Genomic DNA, 23,848 nt, shown 5'->3' on the forward strand with positions numbered 1-23,848 from the left:
CTTGAAACGTGACTGGTATGATTGGGGACTGAATTTTCAATTGTACTTGATTTTAGTTAGTTTATCTTGAAATATAAATAGCCACACATGACTTGTGACTATCATATTAGTTAAAACAGTTCTCAACCACAGTTTTGATAAGATGTGTTCAAGTAGAGTCCTTCAGAAACTTTTGGAACTGAGTGCTTTTGGATGTGACTTTCTAGCTGATTAGATACTGGCACAGATTTGTTTACAGTGGGGTTCACTAGAAGCTGATGAAAGTTAGCCAAGTGCAGGTAGGTGTTCACTGTAAAGTATGCTGCATATTTTATTTAAAATCTGTTATGTTTTAAAGAAAACATTACTCTGATATTTTATATTAAAAGCATTTTTGATCCTGTAAGACTCAGTAAAAGCCATTTCACTGTATTCAAACAATATTGTTAATTATAAGGGTTTCTTTCTATATGGATGTTCGCCCATATGCTGTATTAGAAACAGTGTGTATTCTATGAACCAGAACAAAATGTGCATATGAGCGAGTTTGTATGAGTGAATACTGCATTTACTCTACCTCTTACTTGCACTTTTTAACATGGCTACTGCTGCTTCCTTCCCAGAAGAGAGAGAATTGTATGAGTGAATTTAAATGGTTGCTGCTCATGGAAGAATAAGCATCTCATTGTGTCCTGGGGGTTCTAGAAAGTCATTGTCTGGAAGGGGGCACACAGTGTATGCGTTAGGTTAAGGGATTTTTTTCTGTTCATACTAATTATTCCTGAAGCTCCTACTCTTCACTGAACTGGTTATAGCCTACTACATCATGTTGTAGTATATATCTAATCCATTTGATTCTATTATAATAATGGTACTCATAGTATTGCTTTGTCTTGCCTTGCCTCAAGCCTTCTGTTGTTCAACTCCTGAGTTATGTTTTCTTGGTCCTTCCTGTTCATTCTTTTGTGAAGACCATTCTGTAGCTTACTTTAATGCAGTAGTAAGCACATAGTAGATTCTTAGGAGATATGGATTGATATCCTAATTATTTCTTTTTTCAATAATTTTATTTATTTGGCTGCGTTGGGTCTTTGTTGCTGCACGCGGGCTTTCTCTAGTTGTGGCAAGCAGGGGCTAGTCTTCATTGCGGTGCGCGGGTTTCTCATTGCGGTGGCTTCTCTTGTTGCGGAGCATGGGCTCTAGGCACACGGGCTTCCGTAGTTGCAGCATGTGGACTCAGTAGTTTTGGCACTCGGGCCCTAGAGCTCGTGGTCTTCCATAGTTGCGGCGCATGGGCTCAGTAGTTGCGGCAAGTGGGCTTCCTTTGCAGTGGCTTCTCTTGTTGTGGAGTATGGGCTCTAGGTGTGCAGGCTTCAGTAGTTGTGGCACACTGGCTCAGTAGTTGTGGCTCGCGGGCTCTAGAGCGCAGGCTCAGTAGTTGTGGCGCACGGGCTTAGTTGCTCTGTGGCATGTGGGATCTTTCCAGACCAGGGCTTGAACCCATGTCCCCTGCGTTGGCAGGCGGATTCTTAACCACTGCACCACCAGGGAAGTCCTATATCCTAATTATTTCTTATCCAAGTAAATCTTATGAGTGTTATTACTTGACAACGGTTTGTGAGCCTCATTTAAAGTTAACTTTCATTAATGGAACTGTTTTTTTGTAGAGAGTCTGATTCAAAATCTAAACTTTTAAGAATGAGTTAACTTCCATTTCTGGGTATGAGGGACTGAGACCTTATTAGATGATATTTCCTGCAGAAAACAATGATAAAACCTGGATGTTTTATAAAACAAAAGGCAACTTCTTGAAGATGCTGGAGAGTGAACAGAAGCACATAGACTCTGGTGGGATTTCACGCTAGCGGTTGGGGAAAGGGAAACTATAAAAAGAAATTCTGAGCTTCCCTGGTGGCGCAGTGGTTGAGTCCGCCTGCCAATGCAGGGGCCACAGGTTCGAGCCCTGGTCCGGGAAGATCCCACATGCCGCGGAGCAACTAAGCCCATGCACCACAACTACTGAGCTCTTGTGCCACAACTACTGAAGCCCATGCTCTGAGAGCCTGTGCTCTGCAACAATGAGAAACCCGTGCACCGCAACGAAGAATAGCCCCCGCTCGCCTCAACTAGAGAAAGCCCGGACAGAGCAATGAAGACCCAACACAGCCAAAAATAAATAAATAAATTAATTAATTAAAAAAAATTCCATCTCCGTGGCCTTTAGCCCAGGACTAAGTGCAGTCCCTGAGGCACATAACTGGAGACACGCATAAGGAAACCTATAGTCTTTATGGATTGGGGAATCAGAAAAGTGAAGCCAGGAAACTGGGAGCACTGAAAAGAGTAGGGAGAAGTTCAGACGGGGAAGAGTCAGAGGAGGGATCCCCAATTTCTGTCTACCCACATCTCTGACTAACCAATGAACCACGTTTGTGTGGAACAGACTGACTGCAGCCAGTCAAAGAAAAAAGAGCTGAATAGAGACTGAAGCTGCTACACAAGAGATAGTTTATAGTTCAAGCCTGGCCAAGAAAATTGCATACTGAAAACAAAGGAAACAGTACTTATTGGAGAAAAATAACAGAATCCAAAATCTCCAGAATTGAATGGATGATGCAATCCAATGTTACCTAAATACATAGAGCCAAAAAAGAGGAATACATCCTTCAGCAAAAAGAAAATCAATATAGTCTGAACTCAAGATGTTGGAACTAAGGGATAAAGATTTTAAATGGACCATTTTAACTATCTTCAATAAAGTAAAACAGAACATGTTTTAAATGCATGAACATCTCAGTAGAGAAATAAGAAGTTCTAGTAGAAACAGTAGGAAGAAAACCAAAGAGAAATCCTAGAACTGAAAATTCAGTTCCAGCAATTAAAAAAAAATTACTGAATGTACTTAGCCACATGACAGAGGAAAGAATTTGTGAAGTTGAAAATAAATCGATAGAAATTATTCAAAATGAAGAACATAGAGAAAAAAAGATTGAAAAGCACAGATGATCAAAACCTTAGGGACGTGCTAAGTTATATTAAATGGTCAAACATACGTTTAATTGGAATACCAGGTGGAGATGAGAGAGGGAATGAGGTAGAAAAAATATTTGAAGAAACACTGTCCAAAAACTTGCAGATACAAGATGCTAAATGAACAGCAAACAGAATAAACACAAAGAAAAGTCTAGTGGGGTACCTCATGAGGAAATTGTCTCTTGAAAACTTTAATAGACTTATGACATAAAAAGGACCAATGATCTGATTAACAGCTGACTTCTCACGAGAAACTGTGGAGACTAGAAGAGAGTTAAACAACACCTTTCAGATACAGAAAGAAAAGAAAAAATGTCTGCCCAGAATTTTATAGCCACCAAAAATACTATTCAAGCATGAATATGAAATTAAAACATTTTCAGATAAAAAGAAAAAAAAGCACTAAGAGAAGTTGTCACCAACAGACATGTAATACAAGAAATGTTGAAGGAAGTTTTCCAGAGTGAAGGAAAATGATACCAGATGAAAACATCAATCCTCAGAAAGTATGAAAGCATTGGTAATGGAAACTACTTGGGGAAATGCAAAAGATTGTTGTTGTTGTTGTTTTCTTTTTCCACTTAATTTCTTTTTAAACCATATAGCTGTTTAAACCTGAAAGTATAACATTCTTTTCTGGAGTTCATAATATATGTAAATGTATTACATATAACAACTATACCATGGTATGTGGAGGGATGTGGACCTATAAGATGGCAAGATTTCTATATATTATATAAAACAGTACATTGTTAACAGTAAATGGACTGTGAAATATCGAGAATGTATATTATAATCCATAGAAGAATAATGAAAAATAATACAAAGCACTTTAACTTTTACCTACAGGAAAATTAAAGTAGGATTCTAATAAAAGAAAAAATCATATAATTAGAAAAAGCAGGAAAGGAGGAACCAAGGAACAAAAAAGAAAACATGTAATGGTAGATGTAAACCCAGCCACAGTAAATGTTCCTGGACTAAATACTCATATTAAAAGGTAGAGATTGTCAGAGTGGATTAGAAACAAAGCCCATGCTTAATAACAAAAAACATAGATTGAAAGCAAATGGATTGAAAAGATATGCCATGCAAACAGTAAGCATAAGGTGGCTGCAGTGGCTATAATATGAGATAAAATAAGTTTGAAAACAGAATGTATTACTGGAGATAGAGGGATTTCTAATGATGTAAGGATCAATTCATTTGGAAGACATAATGATCATAAATGCATATGTGCCTAGTAACAGAGCTTCAAAATAGATGAAGCAATAGTTGACAGAATTCAAGAGGAAATGAAAAAATTCAATGACAGCTGGAGATTTTAACACTAGAGTAACTAATAGAACAAGTTAGATAGAAAATCAGCAAGTACACAGAAGATTGGAACAACTCTTTCAACCATTTTGACTTAATTGATATTTGTAGGACAACATACCTAACAATGGCAGGATATATATTCAAGTGCAGATGGTACATTTATCAGGAGAGACCATATATTCTGGGCCATTAAACATGTAATGAGTTTAAAACATTGAAATCATACAGAATATATTTTCAATGTAATTATATTGGAAACCAATATCTATAAAATAGGAAAACCTAAGTGTTTGGAGATTAAACAACACACATCTAAATAAAGATTGGGTTAATGAAGAAACCACAAAAGAAGGAGGTCAATTACAAAAAAAAATTGACCTCCAGCACAATGTAAAATAAAAGTGGTGAGAGTTGCCAACAAATACATGAAAGAGTGCTCAACATCATTAATCATTTAGTGATTGCACTGTTGGTGGGAATGTAAATTGATACAGCCACTATGGAGAACAGTATGGAGGTTCCTTAAAAAACTAAAAATAGAATTACCATATGACCCAGCAATCCCACTATGGGGCATATGCCCTGAGAAAACCATAATTCAAAAAGAGTCATGTACCACAGTGTTCATTGCAGCACTATTTACAATAGCCAGGACGTGGAAGCAACCTAAGTGTCCATCAGCAGATGAATGGTTAAAGAAGATGTGGCACATATATACAATGGAATATTACTCAGCCATAAAAAGAATCAAAATTGAGTTATTTGTAGTGAGGTGGATGGACCTAGAGTCTGTCATACGGAGTGAAGTAAGTCAGAAAGCGAAAAACAAATACCGTATGCTAACACATATATATGGAATCTAAAAAAAAAAAAAGGTTCCAAAGAACCTAGGGGCAGATCAGGAATAAAGACGCAGACATGGAGAGTGGACTTGAGGACACGGGGATGGGGAAGGGTAAGCTGGGACAAAGTGAGGGAGTGGCATGGACTTATATGTACTACCAAACGTAAGATAGATAGCTAGTGGGAAGCAGCCGCATAGCACAGGGAGATCAGCTCAGTACTTTGTGACCACCTAGAGGGGTGGGATAGGGAGGGTGGGAGGGAGACGCCAGAGGGAGGAGATACGGGGATATATGTATATGTATAGCTGATTCACTTTGTTATGCAGTAGAAACTAACACACCATTGTAAAGCAATTATACTCCAATAGAGATGTTATAAAAAAAAAGATTTGAAATCAAAGGTTTTACCTCTCAAGGAAAAGTGGTGAGAGTTGACATCCTCATCTTGTTCCCTCCACTTTCATCTATCCTGGATAGGAAGCATTGAACCTTTCACCATTGAGTATGATGCTAGCTATTTTATAGATGCCTGTAGTCATGTTGAAGAAACTCTCCTCTGTTACTGAATTTTTCTAAATTTTTATCATGAAAGGATAAATTTAGTCAAATGCCTTTTTCTGAATCTATTTAAACAATCATAACTTTCTTTCCTAAAGAAATATATTAATATGGTGAAATACACTGGTTAACTTCAGAGTAGGATTTTTGGCTGTTAAACTAGTCTTGCATTCCCAAGACAAATACCACTTGGTCATGAATCAGTTTGCTAATATTTTAAGGATTTAAAAAAATTGTGTCCATAAAGTTTAGGAGTCTGTAGTTACATTTTCTGTGGTATCTTTTTTTTTTTTTTTTTGTGGTACACGGGCCTCTCACTGTTGTGGCCTCTCCAGTTGCGGAGCACAGGCTCCGGACGCGCAGGCTCAGCGGCCATGTCTCACGGGCCCAGCCGCTCCGCGGCATGTGGGATCTTCCTGGACCGGGGCATGAACCCGCGTCCCCTGCATCGGCAGGCGGACCGTCAACCACTGCGCCACTAGGGAAAGCCCTCTGTGGTATCTTTGTTTGGTTTAGAAATCAGAGTAATATTAGTAAAACAATAAAACAATTGGGAAACATTCTCTTTTCTTCTACTTTCTGAGAGTCTACGTAGGACTAGTACTTTTTGAAGGTTTTTATTGAATGAAATTTAATAAGAGCTGCTAAAGTTTTCTATTTCTTCTTAGGTCAATTTTTATAATAGCTTGTCAAGGAATTTGTCTGTTTCACCTGGTTTGGTAAATTTATTGGCATAAGATTATTCATAATATTCCCTTATTATCCTTCTGGTGTTTCAACATTAGATCTGTAGTGTTATCCATGCTCTCATTCTTGATATTGAAAGTATGTATCATCTCTGTTTGTTTTTTCTGTATCAGTGTGGCCCTTCTTATCCTTGGGTTCTTTAAGTATCTAAAAATCTTAAGTTTTGCAATTAAAAACAATAACTTGTGGGAAATAAATTCTGGTGAACTCTCTCCTGATAAATCCATTAGACTGATAGATGTTAGTGTGACCTGTAAATGCACATGTGTAAATAGCTCTCTTGTTCCTTTGAGGGTTAAGATTTGATTTCTGTCTTTGATGTTTTGGTATTTTTAAATGCAATTTGGAAACCCTCTGAATGCTAAGTATCTGAGTGAAAACTCACCACATACTTACTTTTCACTAATTTGAAGTTACAACATTTGCAGGGTTATCTCCACAGCAGTTTAACATGCCTCTCGTTTTCTTTTTCAGTTGGAATCCACGGGACTAGGTCTTAGCAGTAGTAGACTAAGAACAACTCTAAACAGAATACAAGAAAGCCTCATTGATCTCGTAAGTAATCAATTCTTTTAGGTTATTTAAAATAGAAATTGGCGATCTAATCAACTACATGTAAGTGTATTTCTATATGTACATCGAGTTCCTGTGTCCCTAGAACATTAATGGCATGCAGTAAGTAAAATGGAGGTTTCTTATAGCCTGATGGAGAGAGAAAGCTGGTGTACACAAAAGAATATGATATTGGCTCTACATGCAGTACAAGTTCAAAGAGAAGAAAGGTTTATGTTCAAAATTACTGTGAGAGAATGACTGAAGGAGGAAGTGAGACTTACGCTAGACTTTGAAGAGTAGGCATGGGAGCAGTGGGGAAGAGGAGAAAGAAGGCATTCAATTTAAGGTTCAGAGGCTGAGCAAGGGCCTTGAGGTGGGAGCGAGCCTGGCCCAAATTTTGGCAGATTTTTGTGATGGGGCACCAGTTTATGCCAAAGAATTGTGTTGCAAAGAGTGTTTAGGATGACTTTATAAATGGCTTTAACATTTGAGAAGTTTAGGTTTAGTCGGCTGTGCAGTATGGGGTCTGGATTCTTAACTGTGTCATGTGATGAAATGCATGTTTTAAAAAGCTGGGTTAGGTAGCAAAACAGGGCTGATCCTCTATAGTGTTTAAGCCAACATAAGCAGTTAAAATAAAAAAAAAATTTCTTATGCTTGGTCACTGTAGCCAGAGACTTTTGTCATTCAGTGCATTTCTCTGCATCTATGAATTTTCCTTTATTCTGTCACTTACTCAAATAAGCAATCATTTTTCTCATAAGCTCTATATTATGAGCATACTTCTGTTATTGAAGTTTTTATAAAGCAATGTAATCATTCATTCTTTTAAGAAATACTTGTTTGGAATAATTATTATATGCCAGGCATTGTAGGCCTGGAAAGTCATCAGTGAACAAAAGAGGTAATTCCCGTCTTCTTGGAACTTGAATCTTATTGGGGCAGAGAGACAGATAAATGTATAAGAGTGTCAGATACTCATCAGTGCCAAGAAGAAGATGAATCAGAGTGATGGGACAGTGATCTTTAAGCAGAGATATGAATAAAGTGAGAGAGGCGTATGCAGATATTTTAGGTGAGCACTGTTTACACAGAGGAAATAACCTGTATCCGTCTCATCCATCCCCCTTAAAATTTGGAGGTCTTTTGGCCCAGCACATTTTTTTTTTTTTATGGTACGCGGGCCTCTCACTGTTGTGTCCTCTCCCGTTGCGGAGCACAGGCTCCGGACGCGCAGGCTCAGCGGCCGTGGCTCATGGGCCCAGCCGCTCTGCGGCATGTGGGATCTTCCCGGACTGGGGCACGAACCCATGTCCCCTGCATCGGCAGGCGGACTCTCAACCACTGCGCCACAAGGGAAGCCCCAGCACATATTTTTTTAATATATGTTCATAGTCCTAGCACTTACCTTGGCACATAGCATCTCTCTTTTTTTTTTTTTTGCTGTACGCGGGCCTCTCACTGCTGTGGCCTCCCCCACTGTGGAGCACAGGCTCCGGACGCGCAGGCTCAGCGGCCATGGCCCACGGGCCCAGCCGCTCCGCGGCATGTGGGATCCTCCCGGACCGGGGCACGAACCCGTGTCCCCTGCATCGGCAGGCAGACTCTCAACCACTGCGCCACCAGGGAAGCCCAGCATCTCTTCAATAAATGTTTATAGAGTAAATGAATAAACTCGAATCCTTGAGTTTGGTGTCTCCTGGATTAACCTGGCTTGTTTTCTTGTCCACTTAATCCTGATCTTTGTTTTCAGAGTCAAGGCTCCTTGTTTGACACAGCCATCTATTTCTTTTTCTTTCTTTCTTTCTTTTTTTTTTTTTTTTTGGTCTTTGTTGTGTAAAATCCATCATTGGCTTTCAGTCCCATTGGCAGTTATCTGTTTTGATTTTGCTTCTCCTTCTTTAATACTTAGTATAACCTTGACCTGAAGATCTTGTTTTCCAGATCTTAGTCCACAGCCTCAGTTTTTCTTGTTTCTGGCTGAATGCCTCAAGATAGGTGGGCTGGGGCTTCCCTGGTGGCGCAGTAGTTGAGAGTCTGCCTGCCGATGCAGGGGACGCGGGTTCGTGCCCCGGTCTGGGAAGATCCCACATGCTGCGGAGCGGCTGGGCCCGTGAGCCATGGCTGCTGAGCCTGTGCTCTGCAGCGGGAGAGACCACAACAGTGAGAGGCCCGCGTACCGCAAAAAAAAAAAAACAAAAAAAAGATAGGTGGGCTGAAATATACCGCTAGAATCATTCACTCTAGCGTTTCTCTGCCAGCTCTGCTAGTTACTAGCTTATGATTGTCAAACCACAGTTCCAGATCTGACCCTTAAGCTGTGGATTTAATGCTGCCATACAGTGTGTAATGAAATAGCATGACCCAGTAAACAATGGGACCAAACTAGCTGTTATTTAAGACAAGCTGTCACCCATCTAACGATAACAGTGTATCTGTAGCATCTGTCAGACCAGTTCTTTGTTCATTGGATAAGTTTTTTCCTGAATTGCTGTAATAGTCAATTTTAGAAATGCATTTTTTTAAAACCAACTACACACCCCTCCCCAATAAATTGATAGATGTGCCTGGTTTTTTCTTTGCCACCTTGTCTTTTAAAAATATCTTTTTTTTAAGACCTTATTCTTAGCATCTCTTAAATCAAAGACTGTACCTTGGATCAGAAGACTGTGTGAGCCGTTGTTCCTCTGTCAGTTTGTAAGGAGCACTGACCTTTGACAGAGCCTCTCCACAGTCCCCACTCCTCTGATGGATAAGACTCTACAACAATACAGTAGAAGTTTTTCTGAAAATTTCCAGTGTTTTATGTGTTAAGTTATTACGCATACTGATAAGCATCATTTTATTATTTAAAAAAATATATTTGTCATTTACTAGACCTTGATCTCAGGTTTTCATAAGCTGGTATATAAATTTTCTTCACTTCATTAATTTGCATCTACATTGGCAGAGAACATTAATTGGTTTCTTGCTATTCAATACATTCTTTGGCTATTAAAATAATTTATAGCCTAATTTGGAACCACTGGATGGAGGTAGTATTTTTCCTTATATTTCTCCTATGTGTTAGTTAAAACTTTAATAAGCACTTTTTTGGTGATTTTATTTTCTCCATGTATATCTTCTGAGTTTTGCTTCTCTTTAAGCTGTAAAAGGCAAAATGGAATCATCATGTTCTTTAAAATGCCACCTGAAATTGTTTATCATCTAAATTCACCGTAAACTAAGAAAATTTGTTTGACACATCAAATAAAAGTCTAAGAAAAATTGTCTAATAGTGGACAAGCAGGAAAGGAAGTTGGGGTAGGTGGTAATGGTACCAGAAATGTGAATTTTTAGTTATCTACCTGGTGATGCTAAACTGTTTAAGACCTGTGGCCAACTTTGAATCTTTGATAATAAAAATGTATTTTAAATTGATCCAGAAAAGTCCATAGATATGAATTTTCTTTGTGTTAGTACATTACTGGCAGGAAAGGCTAAAAATATAAGTTTCACTGTGAGAGTAAAGATTGATTAAAGTTTCATTTTTTTAAAGTCTTCAGAGAGTTGTGTGTCCTTTCCTTACTATACTGATATAAGCTGAAACATGGATCCGTTTAGGAGCTTTTCCGTTTAAGTGTGCAATAAGCACATACCATTTATTTATGTCAGCTTGACAGTTTGGGACTTTCTTGCTCTCTTCAAGTGTATTTCCCTAAATGGATCTGTTTTGAAGGTAGACACATTAAGATTTGTTGATGGATTATAAGAGGAGTGTGACACTGAGAAGAATCAAGGATGGCACCTGGCTTCTGGAGAATGGAGGTGCCATAATGGGGATGGATAAGACTTTTAGGAGGACACACTTGAAGAGGACATCAAGAGTTCAGTTTCAGATATGTTAAATGCACTAGAGGTGAGAGAGGGGTCAGGGCAAGTATATAAATTTTGAGCTGTTGGCATGTGGATGGCATTTAAAACTGTGAGACCGGATGAAATCATGTAGGGAGTAGAATGTAAGTCAGAGAAGTCTCAGGACTGAACCCAGTGTTTAAAGATCAGGGGGAATGTTCAGAGATGGATATTCAGAGTTGGCTATTGGATTTGGCCATAAGGAGGCCAGTGGGGACCTTGCTTACTCTTTCTTTGGAGTGGAGCAGACAAAAACCTGGTTGGAATGGGCTTGAAAGAGGATAATAGGAGAGGAAGAGAAGATTCTTATCAACATCTCCATCAATGAAACTAACAGAGGGCCTGCTAATGTCAACAGGCATGCCAAGGACTTAAGGTACAAAGAGGGTGAAATTGGTCCCTACCCACCAAGAACTCACAATAAGGTAGGAGAGTTAGAAAACAACAACTGATAAAGTATGCCATATGCCACATAACAGGTATATGTATAGGCAATATTAACACAAGTAAGATAGTTATTTTTCTTGGGAGACTGAGAAAGTTATAGAAAGGAGGTGAATATGAGTTCCTACTTAAACAATGAGGTAAGAGCCAGGCAGGCAAGGAGAAGAGAGCTGGTACGACAGGAGTGTCAGTAGGACAGGTGTAGTAAGCAGCCCAGTGTGACTAGACCTTAGGGGTGTAGAGATTATCTTGAAATGAGACTGGCAAGGTAGCTGTTTGTAAAGGAGTAATATCGTGGCAACAAGTTTAGGCTTTTTTTCTGTAAGGAAGGGATCGTCAGTTGAGACTTTTAAATTACGGAGTGGTATGATCACATCTCCATTTTAGAAAGATCACCTAGGTATTACTGAAGTAATGACATGAGGAAGAAACAAACAAGAGAGGTGTCTGTTTAGGCATGAGGGAGGTGCAAAGGAAGAGGGGGTGTTCAAGAATGATTCTAAGGTTCTTCACTTGGACAGTCTGGTAGATGGTGATTAAATAGCCCCCTCAGGGACTTCCCTGGTGGTCCAGTGGTTAAGATTCCACGCTCCCAATGCAGAGGGCCTGGGTTTGATCCCTGGTCAGGGAACTAGATCCCACATGCTGCAACAAAGATCCCGTGTGCTGCAACTAAGACCTGGCACAGCCAAATAAATAAATAAATCTTAAAAGTAATAATAATAAAAGTATTAAATAGCCACCAGAATTAAATTAAATAGCACAGGCACCCAATTGGTACCAAACCATATGTAATTTTGTGATTTGTGTGTTGTTGTTGTTTTTTTTGGCAGTAGTGGGGTGATTATTTTCCTTTTTAGTAGAAGGAAATAAATAGTGGAGCTGTGACATTGATTAACTTGCATAGTTCCCTTATCCTGATTCTCCTTAGAGAAAGCACAGTTGTTCCCAAAATAACTTTTAAATGCTAATTGAGTAATTAGAGATTGAAGAGAGACAATACCTTTAGTAGAATATAGGATATAAAAAAGAACTAAACAAGAATAAAACCATTTTCTAACTTGAAAGGTTTTATAATGTATTATTTCCATTTTGCAAAATTTATAAACCTGTTATACTCCCAGAGTCCTATGCATTTGATGTCTCTTTTATTCGTAAGGCAAATGTTAGAGATTTGTGATTATGTAATTGATTTAAAAAGTAATCCAGATTTACATTTTGTACACGTTTAGATTTGTTTGTATTCAATTTATGTGCTAGTTTTCTTTGAGGATCTTATAAGGCTCAGCTCACTCTGCTCTTTGGGCATCCCTTTCTTTTATTTCCATTTACCATCTTCCTTCAGGTCAGTAATCTGTCCCTAGAGATATATACAATACAGTTGCTTCTGTTTCAGTTTAGAACAACATTTTAGTCCTGCCTTCTTGGGATTATACCAAAGTTACCTTGATTAAGGTTTAGGTGTGAAATGGTTAATCACACCATAATTTTGGATTTTACCAGGCTGGTCCTGGAGAGGCAGTCTGTTCTTCCTCATTTACAAGTTCTTGAAGGGCATCTCACTATTGTCTCTGTGAAATATTTGTCAATTCATAAAGATTCCTTGTGTTGGCCAATTTTAGGTCATGCACAGATAATAGCATATGGAGTTGGATCATTTTCACTTAGTATAAAAAGGAAAGTTCTAGTAGTTAGAAAATGTAAAAGGAGGAAAAAAAGAACTGAAACTAAGTGTAATTAATGTATGCCTGAGAGCATTTTAATTATAGCTCCAGTTTTGTAAAATCACATGGGTTATTGCTATCAGATTTGCTATTTCAGGCTGTGTGTGTATATGTATGTTATATTTTCAGGAAGTTTCAGCTGATCCTACTGCCACGCTCACAGCAGCAGAAGAGAGAAAGGAGAAGGTACCGAGCCCTCACCTCAGTCACCTAGTGGTTTTGACATTTGGGGATACATTGTATGGGTTGGCGGAAAGAGTGGTAGCCACAGAATCCTTGTAAGTTGTTAAAAACAGTTGCTTTGCCATTAAATATTTAAGAAAGATTATAAAAGTAAGCACTGTATTCTAGCTGTATGCATTTCCCACTTCTAAATATTCCTTAAATTACTCAATATTTCTGAGAAGTATATCCTAAACTAGATTACGAATCAGTTTTTAAAATGGCATGGTTGATTTTCAGGTGTATAAATGGAAGGAGGGTAATCTTTTAAGTTTCATTCTTTAGCAGCATGATCCTTGGTTTAAGTAAGACTTTAGAAAAGCATATTATAGTATAGTACTTTATAGTTTGCCATTGAATTACAATTCTAGAGAAACTGTAGTTACATTGTCAGTTTAGTGTTAAATGTAGTCGACCCTTGACATCAGCAGGAGTGCATCCTGACCCTTATAAATCCCCAAGTTCTTTAATAAAGTGAGAGCATATAACTTCTTCCATAAAATATGGTCCAGTATAATTTAAGAGGTTTTGTATATAACAAAGAGTAGTGAAAAACAGTGTGACTACCAGCAGTCTTCAGCTGAATGATTCCGATTCATGCACGTGTATGTCTCGTGTATGCATGTGAAGTTCACGTCTGTGTCTCAGCCAAGTTCCATTTTATTTCCTGTTATGAATGTTTGGGTTATTTCTAAAAAGTGTCAGGTGTTAAATCTGTGCATTCATGGGTCTGATGTGTGTAATTACATGGGAAATCCTTCTAAAAATACTGTTGTATTCTTTCTTCAATCTTTTGTGTTATCTGTGCTCATATCTTACATGCAAAGCAGCATAACTGTACACCTCGTGGTAACCATATTAACTCCTTTGAAGTCATCCTTCTTTCACATCACCTCACGTTCAGTGATAACTCAGCATTAATTTTTGTGTGAATTGTAAATGAGTGTGTCAAGTGGCAATGCAAGGTAGTTGTTTAAAATGGAAAATAATTTTAATTGTTAAACTTTTGCTCAGAGATCTTAAAGATTAGTTACACAAAAAGTATTGACAGGCTCTAAATCCTGTGTTTTGTTTACATGGTGGATTATTTATTCCCTTTAGGGTATTCTTGGCTGAACAGTTTGAGTTCCTTCAGCCACATCTGGATGCTGTGATGCCTGCAGTCAAAAAACCCTTTCTTCAGCAGTTTTATTCTCAGGTCAGACATGTCTTATATATCATTTCAACTGTGAGCAGGATAGGACTGTCACATGTTATTTAGGTGTTTTGTTTTGTTTTTTAAACTAGTGGTCAGTCTCTCAACCTCAGGAGGGGTGGATTAGAATATTTGTTTATTCATTCATGAATTCCTGTATTAAGTAAATACTTATTGAGTACCTCTTATAACTTTTAGTCTAGTAAGAGAAAGAGCCAATTAAAACTATATTACAATAAAGTATAGTTAAGGGAAAGAAACAGTGGCAGGGTATTTAACCTTGACTGGAGGTGGAGAAGGGGTATGGTTTGGGGGAGGTTATCTAGAACGGCTGTCTTGAGAAACTGATGTTTAAACTGGACCAGAGAGAAAGAGGGTGAGAGGAGTATATTTCGACTAAGGTAGTGGCTTATATGAAGACCTACAGATGAGAGAGCACGGTGCCTGTGAGCAGCTAAGGAAAATTCAAGTTCTCAGAGCGGGGAAGAGGGCCAGTGATGAGAAAGATGGCCAGAGTGATTAAGCAGAAGTCACATGACATACAGTGCTCCCAGCCAGGAGCTGGACTTTGTTCCAAGGGTACTGGGAAGCTACTGGAAGATTTGAAAGAGGTGGTGAGTAGCATGGTGAGGTGTGTGTTTTAGAAAGCACTTTGGGGGAAGTGTGAAGAATGGACCTCAGATGGCAAACCTAGAGGCAGGAGACTGGTTTGAAGATTTTTAGACTAATGTGGGTGAGAGATGATGGGATCTTGAGGTGCAAGTGGAAATGGAAATGGAGAGAAGTGAAAAAATCTGTAGTTTTTTAGTTGAATTGTCAGTGGCCTCAAGTTTGTTGAATATCTCAAAATTATGTTTTGAGTAAGACCCTTCCTTGCCCACAAGTTAAAGTATTTTCATAATTTAAATCTCCAAGTGTATAGTGTTTTATTTTCAGATATGATGTATACTAGAAACAGGAACAAAATATATTTTAGAAATTTTATACTTTTAGAAAATATTTGGTTTCATTTCTGTGAAATTTATTTCAGACCGTCTCAACAGCCAGTGAACTACGCAAACCAATTTACTGGATTGTAGCTGGTAAAGCCATTGATTATGAACAGATGCTGCTCCTAATGGCTAATGTGAAATGGGATGTAAAAGAAATTATGTCACAGCACAACATATATGTAGATGCACTGTTAAAGGCAAGTATTCTTGGAAACATCTCTGTTAAAGATAATTCTACTAAGGGAATTATTCCTGTAATTGCAATAGCTCCAAAATTCTGAGATTATAGTTTGTACCACATTCTAGCATTCTTGTGATATTAAAGTCCCTGAGTTGGATTAGGATTTCTTTCCAAATTTTGTGTTCTTTTAGACCCAAGAATACTTTGTAGATTTTTTGGTTTTGCTCAGTAATATCCCATTTTGAATTAGAGTCTGATTAGTGTGTCTTAGCTGGCTTCATATTATGTAACCTCAATGGCCATGACTGTAGTGACAAGAGGATATTTCTGTTTAATTAGAAGATATTTCTAGAGTTGTGTATATTCATTAGCAAGAGACTACACCCCTGATTATTCTAAGTTTTTTTTCCAGAAATCACATTACTTTTGCAATGTGTCATGCAAATACCTTTGTGTTCAATGACTTAACATTTATAAGTTTTCTGGAAAGAATTGTAATTTTTTTTTCATTTATGCATCAAGAGATATTTATAAATCACCTGACATATGCCATGTACTGATCTAGGTGCTGGCAATATAGTTGTGAGTTAAGGAACTTACGTGCCATCAAGGAATTTATATGCCAGCGCAGGGACAGCAATAAAGAGATACATTAGGGCTTCCCTGATGGCGCAGTGGTTGAGAGTCCGCTTGCCAATGCAGGGGACATGGGTTCGAGCCCTGGTCCGGGAAGATCCCATATGCCGCGGAGCAGCTAAGCCCATGCGCCACAACTACTGAGCCTGCGCTCTAGAGCCCACATGCCACAACTACTGAAGCCCGTGCGCCTAGAGCCTGTGCTCTGCAACTAGAGAAACCGCTGCAATGAGAAGCCCGCGCACCACAACAAAGAGTAGCCCCCGCTCGCCACAACTAGAGAAAGCCTGTGTGTAGCAAAGAAGGCCCAACGCAGCCAAAAATAAATAAATAAATTTATTTAAAAAAAGAAAATAAACTTTTATGATAACTTTTGTTCTGTTACTTTTCCAAGTCCAAACCTTTAGGTAAAAGCAGTCTGCAAAAGAATCTGTCCCAAAAGAATCATAAGTAAAATGAAATAGTTTTATTATTCATTTAACAATAAGCATTCTTGAACGTTGGATTTAGCAATGAGTAGAATGGCATTTCATATAGTAAGCCTATAAATTTATCTTTAAAATATTAATGAAAAGTATTGAATTATGACTCTTGAAATCTAAAGCAGAGTTTACTGTAGTGAAGCATAAATACAGTAGCAAATACTGTTTTGCTAGATTCATGAAATGAAAAAGAGGAAGAGCAATTACTTATTTACTTTGATTTTCAAAAGTAAGCTTAGTGGACTGAAGACCTACTTCTTTCTCATAAATGATTAAAAGCAGTTAACTGTCAAAAATCATTAAAAAATTGTGATTTAGGAAGCAGCCAGAGATAACACAACGATCATGTGGTAGCTTGATTGGTGATGATCAGATTTTTTTCCACCTGTGTGTTATTTGAATACATGTCAGTCTTGGTACACATTGTGTAGTTTCTCTATTGAGGAAACTAAAGAAAAATATATCATTTTAAGGCTTGTTAAAATTATTTGAACTGTATTGTCGAGAAAGGATCAACAGCATTTACTTTTGTAAATGAACATATTTAGATGATAATAGTCGAAAGAAATCAGAAATAAATTTATTGAAGGGTGAACCATCTGCTGCTTTCATGTAGCTGTTGAAATTGTCTAAATTAGTTACGTATATCTTTTAGTAGAGTGGTATCACAAAAGGTACTAATAAGTAATAAAAATGTTCAGTTTTTCTATACGTAATGAGATAATGTATATTATGGAGTTTTTTGGTGCTAAAAATTTACAACTATTACATTACTTTTGAATCATTCAGTATGTAATAATTTATTTACTTTAAAAGAATGTTTAGGAAAGAGAATAATTTATCAGATTGCTCTGTAAGGTGTACAGCTACAAATTACAAATAATTCACTCTGAGGTGAAAGCTCATTCAAACACTTTTTTAAAATATGGGTTTCTTAAAGATATTTTTAAAGATATATTAGTTATTAAGCCTTTTTAATCCATACTGACAGTCATACAAAAATTTGAGATGTAGAAACATTTGAACATTGTTTAATCAGTTAATGACACTTATTTCCTTTGAGATGAAATGTAGTGTACTCTGTATTACAACATGATTTATTCAATTTGATATACTTAAAAAAACACTTTACACTAAGTCCAAATTATCTTTGGCATTATCTCTCTTTGTTTTACTTGATTTCATTCTGAGCATTTTAAAATCTTTTTTTGCCTCTAAGATGGGAAAGCAATGTAACATTATAATTATATTCACATATGGGCACGATTTTTGTCTTCTTAGGAATTTGAGCAGTTTAACACGAGGTTAAATGAAGTTTCTAAGAGAGTTCGGATACCCTTGCCCGTGTCTAATATACTTTGGGAACATTGTATACGTCTGGCTAATAGAACAATTGTGGAAGGGTAAGTTTTTCATGAAAGCATTATCTGATTCTTCAGTGATAAATCATAATATATGAATAACATTATATGTTATCACTAATGGATGCAGAGAATAGGTAGAGATAGTGATAAATAGTGATAAATAGCAGACAGTCTCATAGTAATTCAGGTTTAACTTTGGAATATAATTAGAAAAGAGACCTTAAACGCCACTGTTGTCACTTTTTTTTCTTGCTGGTGACTTAGAATCAGCTAGTAGAGGAGTGAGGAATGCAGCATCTAATGGTTATCTGAAAATTAAACTAGTAATAATTATTATTACCTAATACAATTATTACAATGTTGATTATACATAGCATTCATTGAGTGCTATTTGTCATTTATTGAAACAAGCCCTTCACAGGATTCTATCACCAAATCCTAATATAAACTGTCTTTGGTGGTAGTATTCTCGCTGTTTTGTCAACAGAGAGATAACCTAGCCTCAGAAACTCAAGGCTAAAGAGGTTAAGTAACTTGTCCAAGTTCACACAGTTTTTAAATGCAGAGAAGGCTTATGAACTCTTCATTTTCTAATGGTAAAATCAGTCCTCATAACCACTATATCACTGTTAATATCATTATTATATCATTGTAAACTGTATCAATCTTTCATATGTTGAGTTTACAGATCAAAAGTAATTTTCCCACTTAGAGACCATGCTTACTCTGCCTGTAACATCTAGAATACAAATAAGAATCAGTAATACATTTAAAATATCCCTGGAAAGCAAACTGCTATTTCAAAGACCATTCACAGTGATCTAGAATTGCACGTCAGTTGAATTTTCACACTATCATTTATCTGATTTCTCATCGTTTCTTATTTGTCATAAAAATGAATGTGTTTGAAAGTGGAAGTGACGGTGACAAGCTGACAACAGCCTTGGCATTTTGTATAATACACCATCCAGTCTGTTAGGGTTAGGGTTAGGGTTGAAACCAGCAGTGCTGTAAATCCCAAAATGGCTCTCGGTCAACAATCATGACTGGATTGTACTGTTAACAAATTTATTTAATAGTAGAAAAGTGAATAACAAATGTTATATTTGTGTATAAAACACTTCTTATTTAAAAAAAAAAAAAAGCTTGGTCACTTTAAATAATATAAACTAGTTTTCTTGCAGATTTCCTTAGGGGAAGTACCTCATTTCCTAGTGTTGAATTCTCCACATTTTGTATGCTTGAAGGAATGAGACACTGACTTATGAATAATAAAATGTACTGTTAGGGTTAACATATTTATTCTTATTACTAGTCCACCTTAGAACACAGTTTTTTAGTAGTGTGGGGTCTCAGAATAAGTCTATAAAGTGTTTTTTTATGAAAAATATGTATGTACTTTCTTTGCTTATATGCTTACATGTTTCTTAGGTTTGCTGAATGTTTACGGGAGAGTTATTTCATTTGTTTTCTTTGCATTGAGTAGTTAAAATATTGAACAGTTTTATGAAGCTAAGATTACTTGGGAATATTCATAGCTTAGTTTTATAAATAATTCTTGGCAGCCAGATTAACTGGAATACCAGTTAAATACCAGTTTAACATTCTTACAGATGATTATGTTAATTGAGTAGGCAGAACTATGGTCTGTAGAGCAGGAAGAAACCTTAGAAGTTATTTGATCTTTTTGCTTTGCAAATGAGGAAACTGAGGCCCTGATAGGTAAGTTGACTGCTTGGTGACAGGGCTGGAACACAACCCAGTCCTTCTGACTCAAGGCGCATGTGCTCTTTTTTCTCATAGAATCTCACCAAATGTGGATTAGAGAAAAGTTTAAGTACCTAAAGGTTTCTTTTTCTAACCATCCCATCATTTATGTGTTTTAATTCTTGTGTGTCTTAGATATGCCAACGTCAAGAAGTGTAGTAATGAGGGTCGTGCCTTGATGCAATTGGATTTTCAGCAGTTTTTAATGAAACTTGAAAAACTAACAGATATTAGACCAATTCCAGATAAAGAATTTGTGGAAACCTATATTAAAGCTTACTATCTAACTGAGAATGACATGGAACGCTGGATCAAAGAGCATAGGGTGAGAGCTGGGAAACAGTTAAATAAGTTTTTATTCCTTATCCATTGTGCTGTTCTTGTCTAGTATATAATTCAAAATCATACGGGTGAAATAGAAACATTTGCTTTTTTAGCATGAACTACTTATGCCAGTTCTTTACCATATTCACACTGTTTATGCAATGTCCTTTGCCTGATCAAATCCTTTTGAGACTTTGTGAACTGTAGCAGTAATTATCTGGAAAAACAGCCAGAGTCTGAACTTTAGCTGTGTTTATCCTGCAGCTGTGTTGTAGGAGAAGGCTGAAATTGGTTAACATCAGGACAAATTGAATATAGCAACATTGAAATGATTCACAAGCTAAAGTCTGTTATGTAACTTAAACCTTCTTGTAGCCCTGAACAATGAATGGGTGACGGCCTGAACACGCTGACATGTAGTAGTGATAATTGGTGTATTAATATTTAAATAGCTAAATTTAACCTCATCCTACATTAGATTTTACCTTAAGTATAGGTGAGATTATTTTTCTTTTGTGTGAATATATAGGTAAGTAGAGAAAAATACTACTTATAGCAAGTGTTATTGTGGATGCTGAATTTTTTTGACACAGTTCAACTCAACATATATCACCAGAGAATGCTCAATACAGGGAGCTTTTCGGTATAGTTGTTATTATATATCATTTGTCTAGATAGGCAGTATGTGAAGACAGATTTAATGAAAATATGAGAAGTGTTAAAATTATCACCAAATCTTATTCCATCAGTAACTCTAGTGTTCACATTTATTAATACTGTAAACATCATGGGTAAAAGCTAAGTAAATTTTTATTTCATTTGACTGGGTAAGGAAGTAAGGAATTATTTATATTTACTTTATCAGGCTCATCCTTTCTAGTTTCAACACTGTAGATAAATGAAATGAGTTTTAGTCTGGACCATTAGCCTGAACTTTGTGTAAACGTGCCCACTGTAGGGCAGTTTCAGATCTTTGGGAGCAAAGTAGAAATGTACATGTTATTTTCAGTGATTTAGTCAATACACCAGAATTGAGAAAAATGTCACCACTTTTTGTCCCATTGACCTCCGTCATTTGAGAACCAAAATGCTAAACCAGATGCAGATGAACTGCTGATGTTGCTAGAATCCATTTAATAAAGTAAGCTATAAACACTTTGGGGTTGGTACTGAGGAAGGGATTTGGGGTAAAAGGACAAGTAGCTGAAGAGAAAAAGCACAGCTCGTAGAGGTCCATTATTTGATGTAAGAACGATGCCCATTTTAGGGTTTCTTCTTTTAATATAGTGGACTAAAATTTTTAGTAATCGTATTTTGGAAAAGCTTTAACTAACTGATATTTGTAATACAGTGAAATTTTCCCAGCAGCCCGGATTGTCCTGTTTTCAGAGAACTTTCCACAATGTCTAGTGCAGTGCTTGGGTGGTACTTTCTAAATGTTGAGTGATTGCTTGAGAGAATTTATGAGGTGTTTACAGGTGCTTTCAGAGATCTGATACACAAACTGAGCAGTTTGCTGAATTTTTAAGATGAACTCTTTCTCATGTTTTGAAATTGCACTGTTTTATTGGTTACCTCCAGTGAAGACATGTTCTTTTCTTATTAGTTGCTAGTACGCAACTCTTTTCTGAGCTGAACTCTTACTCTTCATCCTCCAGAACCAAATGAAGATATAAAACTTTCTGATGAGCTCCTATTCATGCTCATCCTAACAACTTATCTGAAATTCAGGAACTAAATTGATTTGTACAGCAAAATAATACTTATATAGTTGACCCTTGAACAACATGGATTTGAACGGTACAGGTTCACTTATATGCAAATCTTTTCAATAGTAAATACTATAGTACTACATGATCATCCTCAGTTGGTTGAATCCTCGAATATAGAGGAACCTTGATGAGGAGGGCTAACTATAATTATGTGCAGGTTTTCCACTGCATGGAGGGTCAGCACCCTTCATCCCTGCATTGTTCAAGGGTCAACTGTAGTCTTAATTGTACTTTCTAGCTACCAATTATAATACGAGGGTTTAAAAACCAGTAACTTTTTGTCCTTTGTTACCTTATTCATTTGTTATATCTCAGAAGAGTTGTTCTGTGGTTGGAGATTTCTTTCTTTTACCTAAAATGTTTGCAAAAGGTACAGTGCTAGAAACTGCTTACTTGGTGGCATCTTAAAATTTTGAAATGTCAGTGTATTTTGATAACGTAATAACAAAGACTGTCATAGAAAGAAGCATAGTATGGGATCTTAACTGGTATGTTATGTGCCGTATAAAAAACATTCTAGTGCTTCCTGTTTCAAGTGTGTACTATAGGTATCCTTATTCCCCACTATTAACAGCTCTGTAAACAGTGTGTCTTCCATGTCTTGACTACGGTTTCCATTGCTTTAACACTGACTTCTAGTGCTCAGTAACTATCCACTGAGACCTGAATATCTGTCTGCCTGTTTTTTGCATTGATCACATACATGTGTTTTAGTGTACTAAATTTGAATCTTCTTTTTTTGAGCAGGAGTATTCGACGAAGCAGCTGACCAATCTGGTAAATGTTTGCCTGGGATCCCATATCAATAAGAAAGCAAGACAAAAACTTCTCTCAGCTATAGATGATATAGACAGACCCAAAAGATAATGAACACAGTCCCTTTTCCTCAATGACATTGATCTTCTCTCAACATACATGATATGAAAGCCAATTTTTCATGCACTCCTGACAACTGTCTTAAGAAAACTTTGTGCATGTTCTTTCCAACTGGAAAGTGGAAAACATTGGAGTTTATGTGGTGGTCTCAAATGATTTTTATATGCTCCGATTGCTTCTCTTCAATTTTTAGTTTCATTTGTTGTATTTCTTTCTTGAAATGATATTGCCTCATCATAACTATTGTTATGTGACTACAGTTATACCTTTTACTGAAGAATGTACTATAAATATGTGATTAGAAAGAACAGTGACAATACATTCGTGGGCAGTTTTGGAGAATGAATTTATGTTGGCATTTTTCTACCCTCTGAATTTGGTTCTTAATAAGCATAATATGAGAGTGTTAATGTATAGTAGTATCTCCTAATTATGAGCACTGCATGACAGTTGAAAAGTAATGTAAGCAAAATAGTTGAAAAATCAGTTTGCTGTCTGTGTTTCTAAATGTGAAAGTTGTGTTAGGGTTAATTTGGTTGTGAGAGTGATCATAAATGATGAAATTTAATAAATATTATACTCTAACATGATCAGCCTATGTGAGACTGCATTTTGATATTTTTCCACAGCAGGCAGATTTCATGAAACTATAATGGGATTTTTTTTTAGTGTTTTCTAATTTTAATGGTCTTGTATCCTGAAACCAATGATGAAAAGTAATTTCATTGGGTAAACCTCTTCAGTGCCTGAGTAGCATGCAGAATGGTGATGGTAGGATTTCCTCCCTCCCTCCCTCCCTTCCTTTTTAAATAATGGGATATTTTTCCCTGTAAGCTTTACCCTCTTCAAATTTAACTTTTCTCTTAGAACAGCAAAACCTGGCTTAGCTGACTCAGGGAAAGAATTGCCAGTTAGTTAGTCAAGCATAAGTACAGGGT

At 36.8% G+C, this 23,848-nt stretch overlaps 1 protein-coding gene and 1 long non-coding RNA gene across 4 annotated transcripts in view; both read left to right on the top strand.

The window, feature by feature from the left end:
- Nucleotides 1-23,508, top strand: part of VPS50 (VPS50 subunit of EARP/GARPII complex) — a 136,063-nt gene extending 112,555 nt beyond the window's left edge. The window contains exons 22-28 of one of the 3 annotated variants that reach the window (XM_004265596.3): nt 6,957-7,037; nt 13,229-13,377; nt 14,423-14,519; nt 15,547-15,705; nt 18,089-18,210; nt 20,074-20,263; nt 22,782-23,508. In XM_004265596.3, coding sequence (XP_004265644.1) covers nt 6,957-7,037; nt 13,229-13,377; nt 14,423-14,519; nt 15,547-15,705; nt 18,089-18,210; nt 20,074-20,263; nt 22,782-22,901 — 918 coding nt within the window. In that variant the 3' untranslated portion in view covers nt 22,902-23,508. Of the gene's footprint in view, nt 1-6,956; nt 7,038-13,228; nt 13,378-14,422; nt 14,520-15,546; nt 15,706-18,088; nt 18,211-20,073; nt 20,264-22,781 lie in introns of those variants that run through there. The other 2 variants (XR_004481166.2, XR_004481167.2) reach the window with 2 other exon arrangements.
- On the top strand, nt 8,678-10,581 carry LOC117199835 (uncharacterized). The gene is made up of 2 exons (XR_004481170.1): nt 8,678-9,035; nt 9,248-10,581. It is a non-coding gene; the product is annotated as an uncharacterized LOC117199835 (long non-coding RNA).
- Nucleotides 23,509-23,848: the final 340 nt, after the last annotated feature.

Source organism: Orcinus orca, chromosome 9 (assembly GCF_937001465.1).
Source record: "Orcinus orca chromosome 9, mOrcOrc1.1, whole genome shotgun sequence".
Taxonomy (NCBI): Eukaryota; Metazoa; Chordata; class Mammalia; order Artiodactyla; family Delphinidae; genus Orcinus; species Orcinus orca.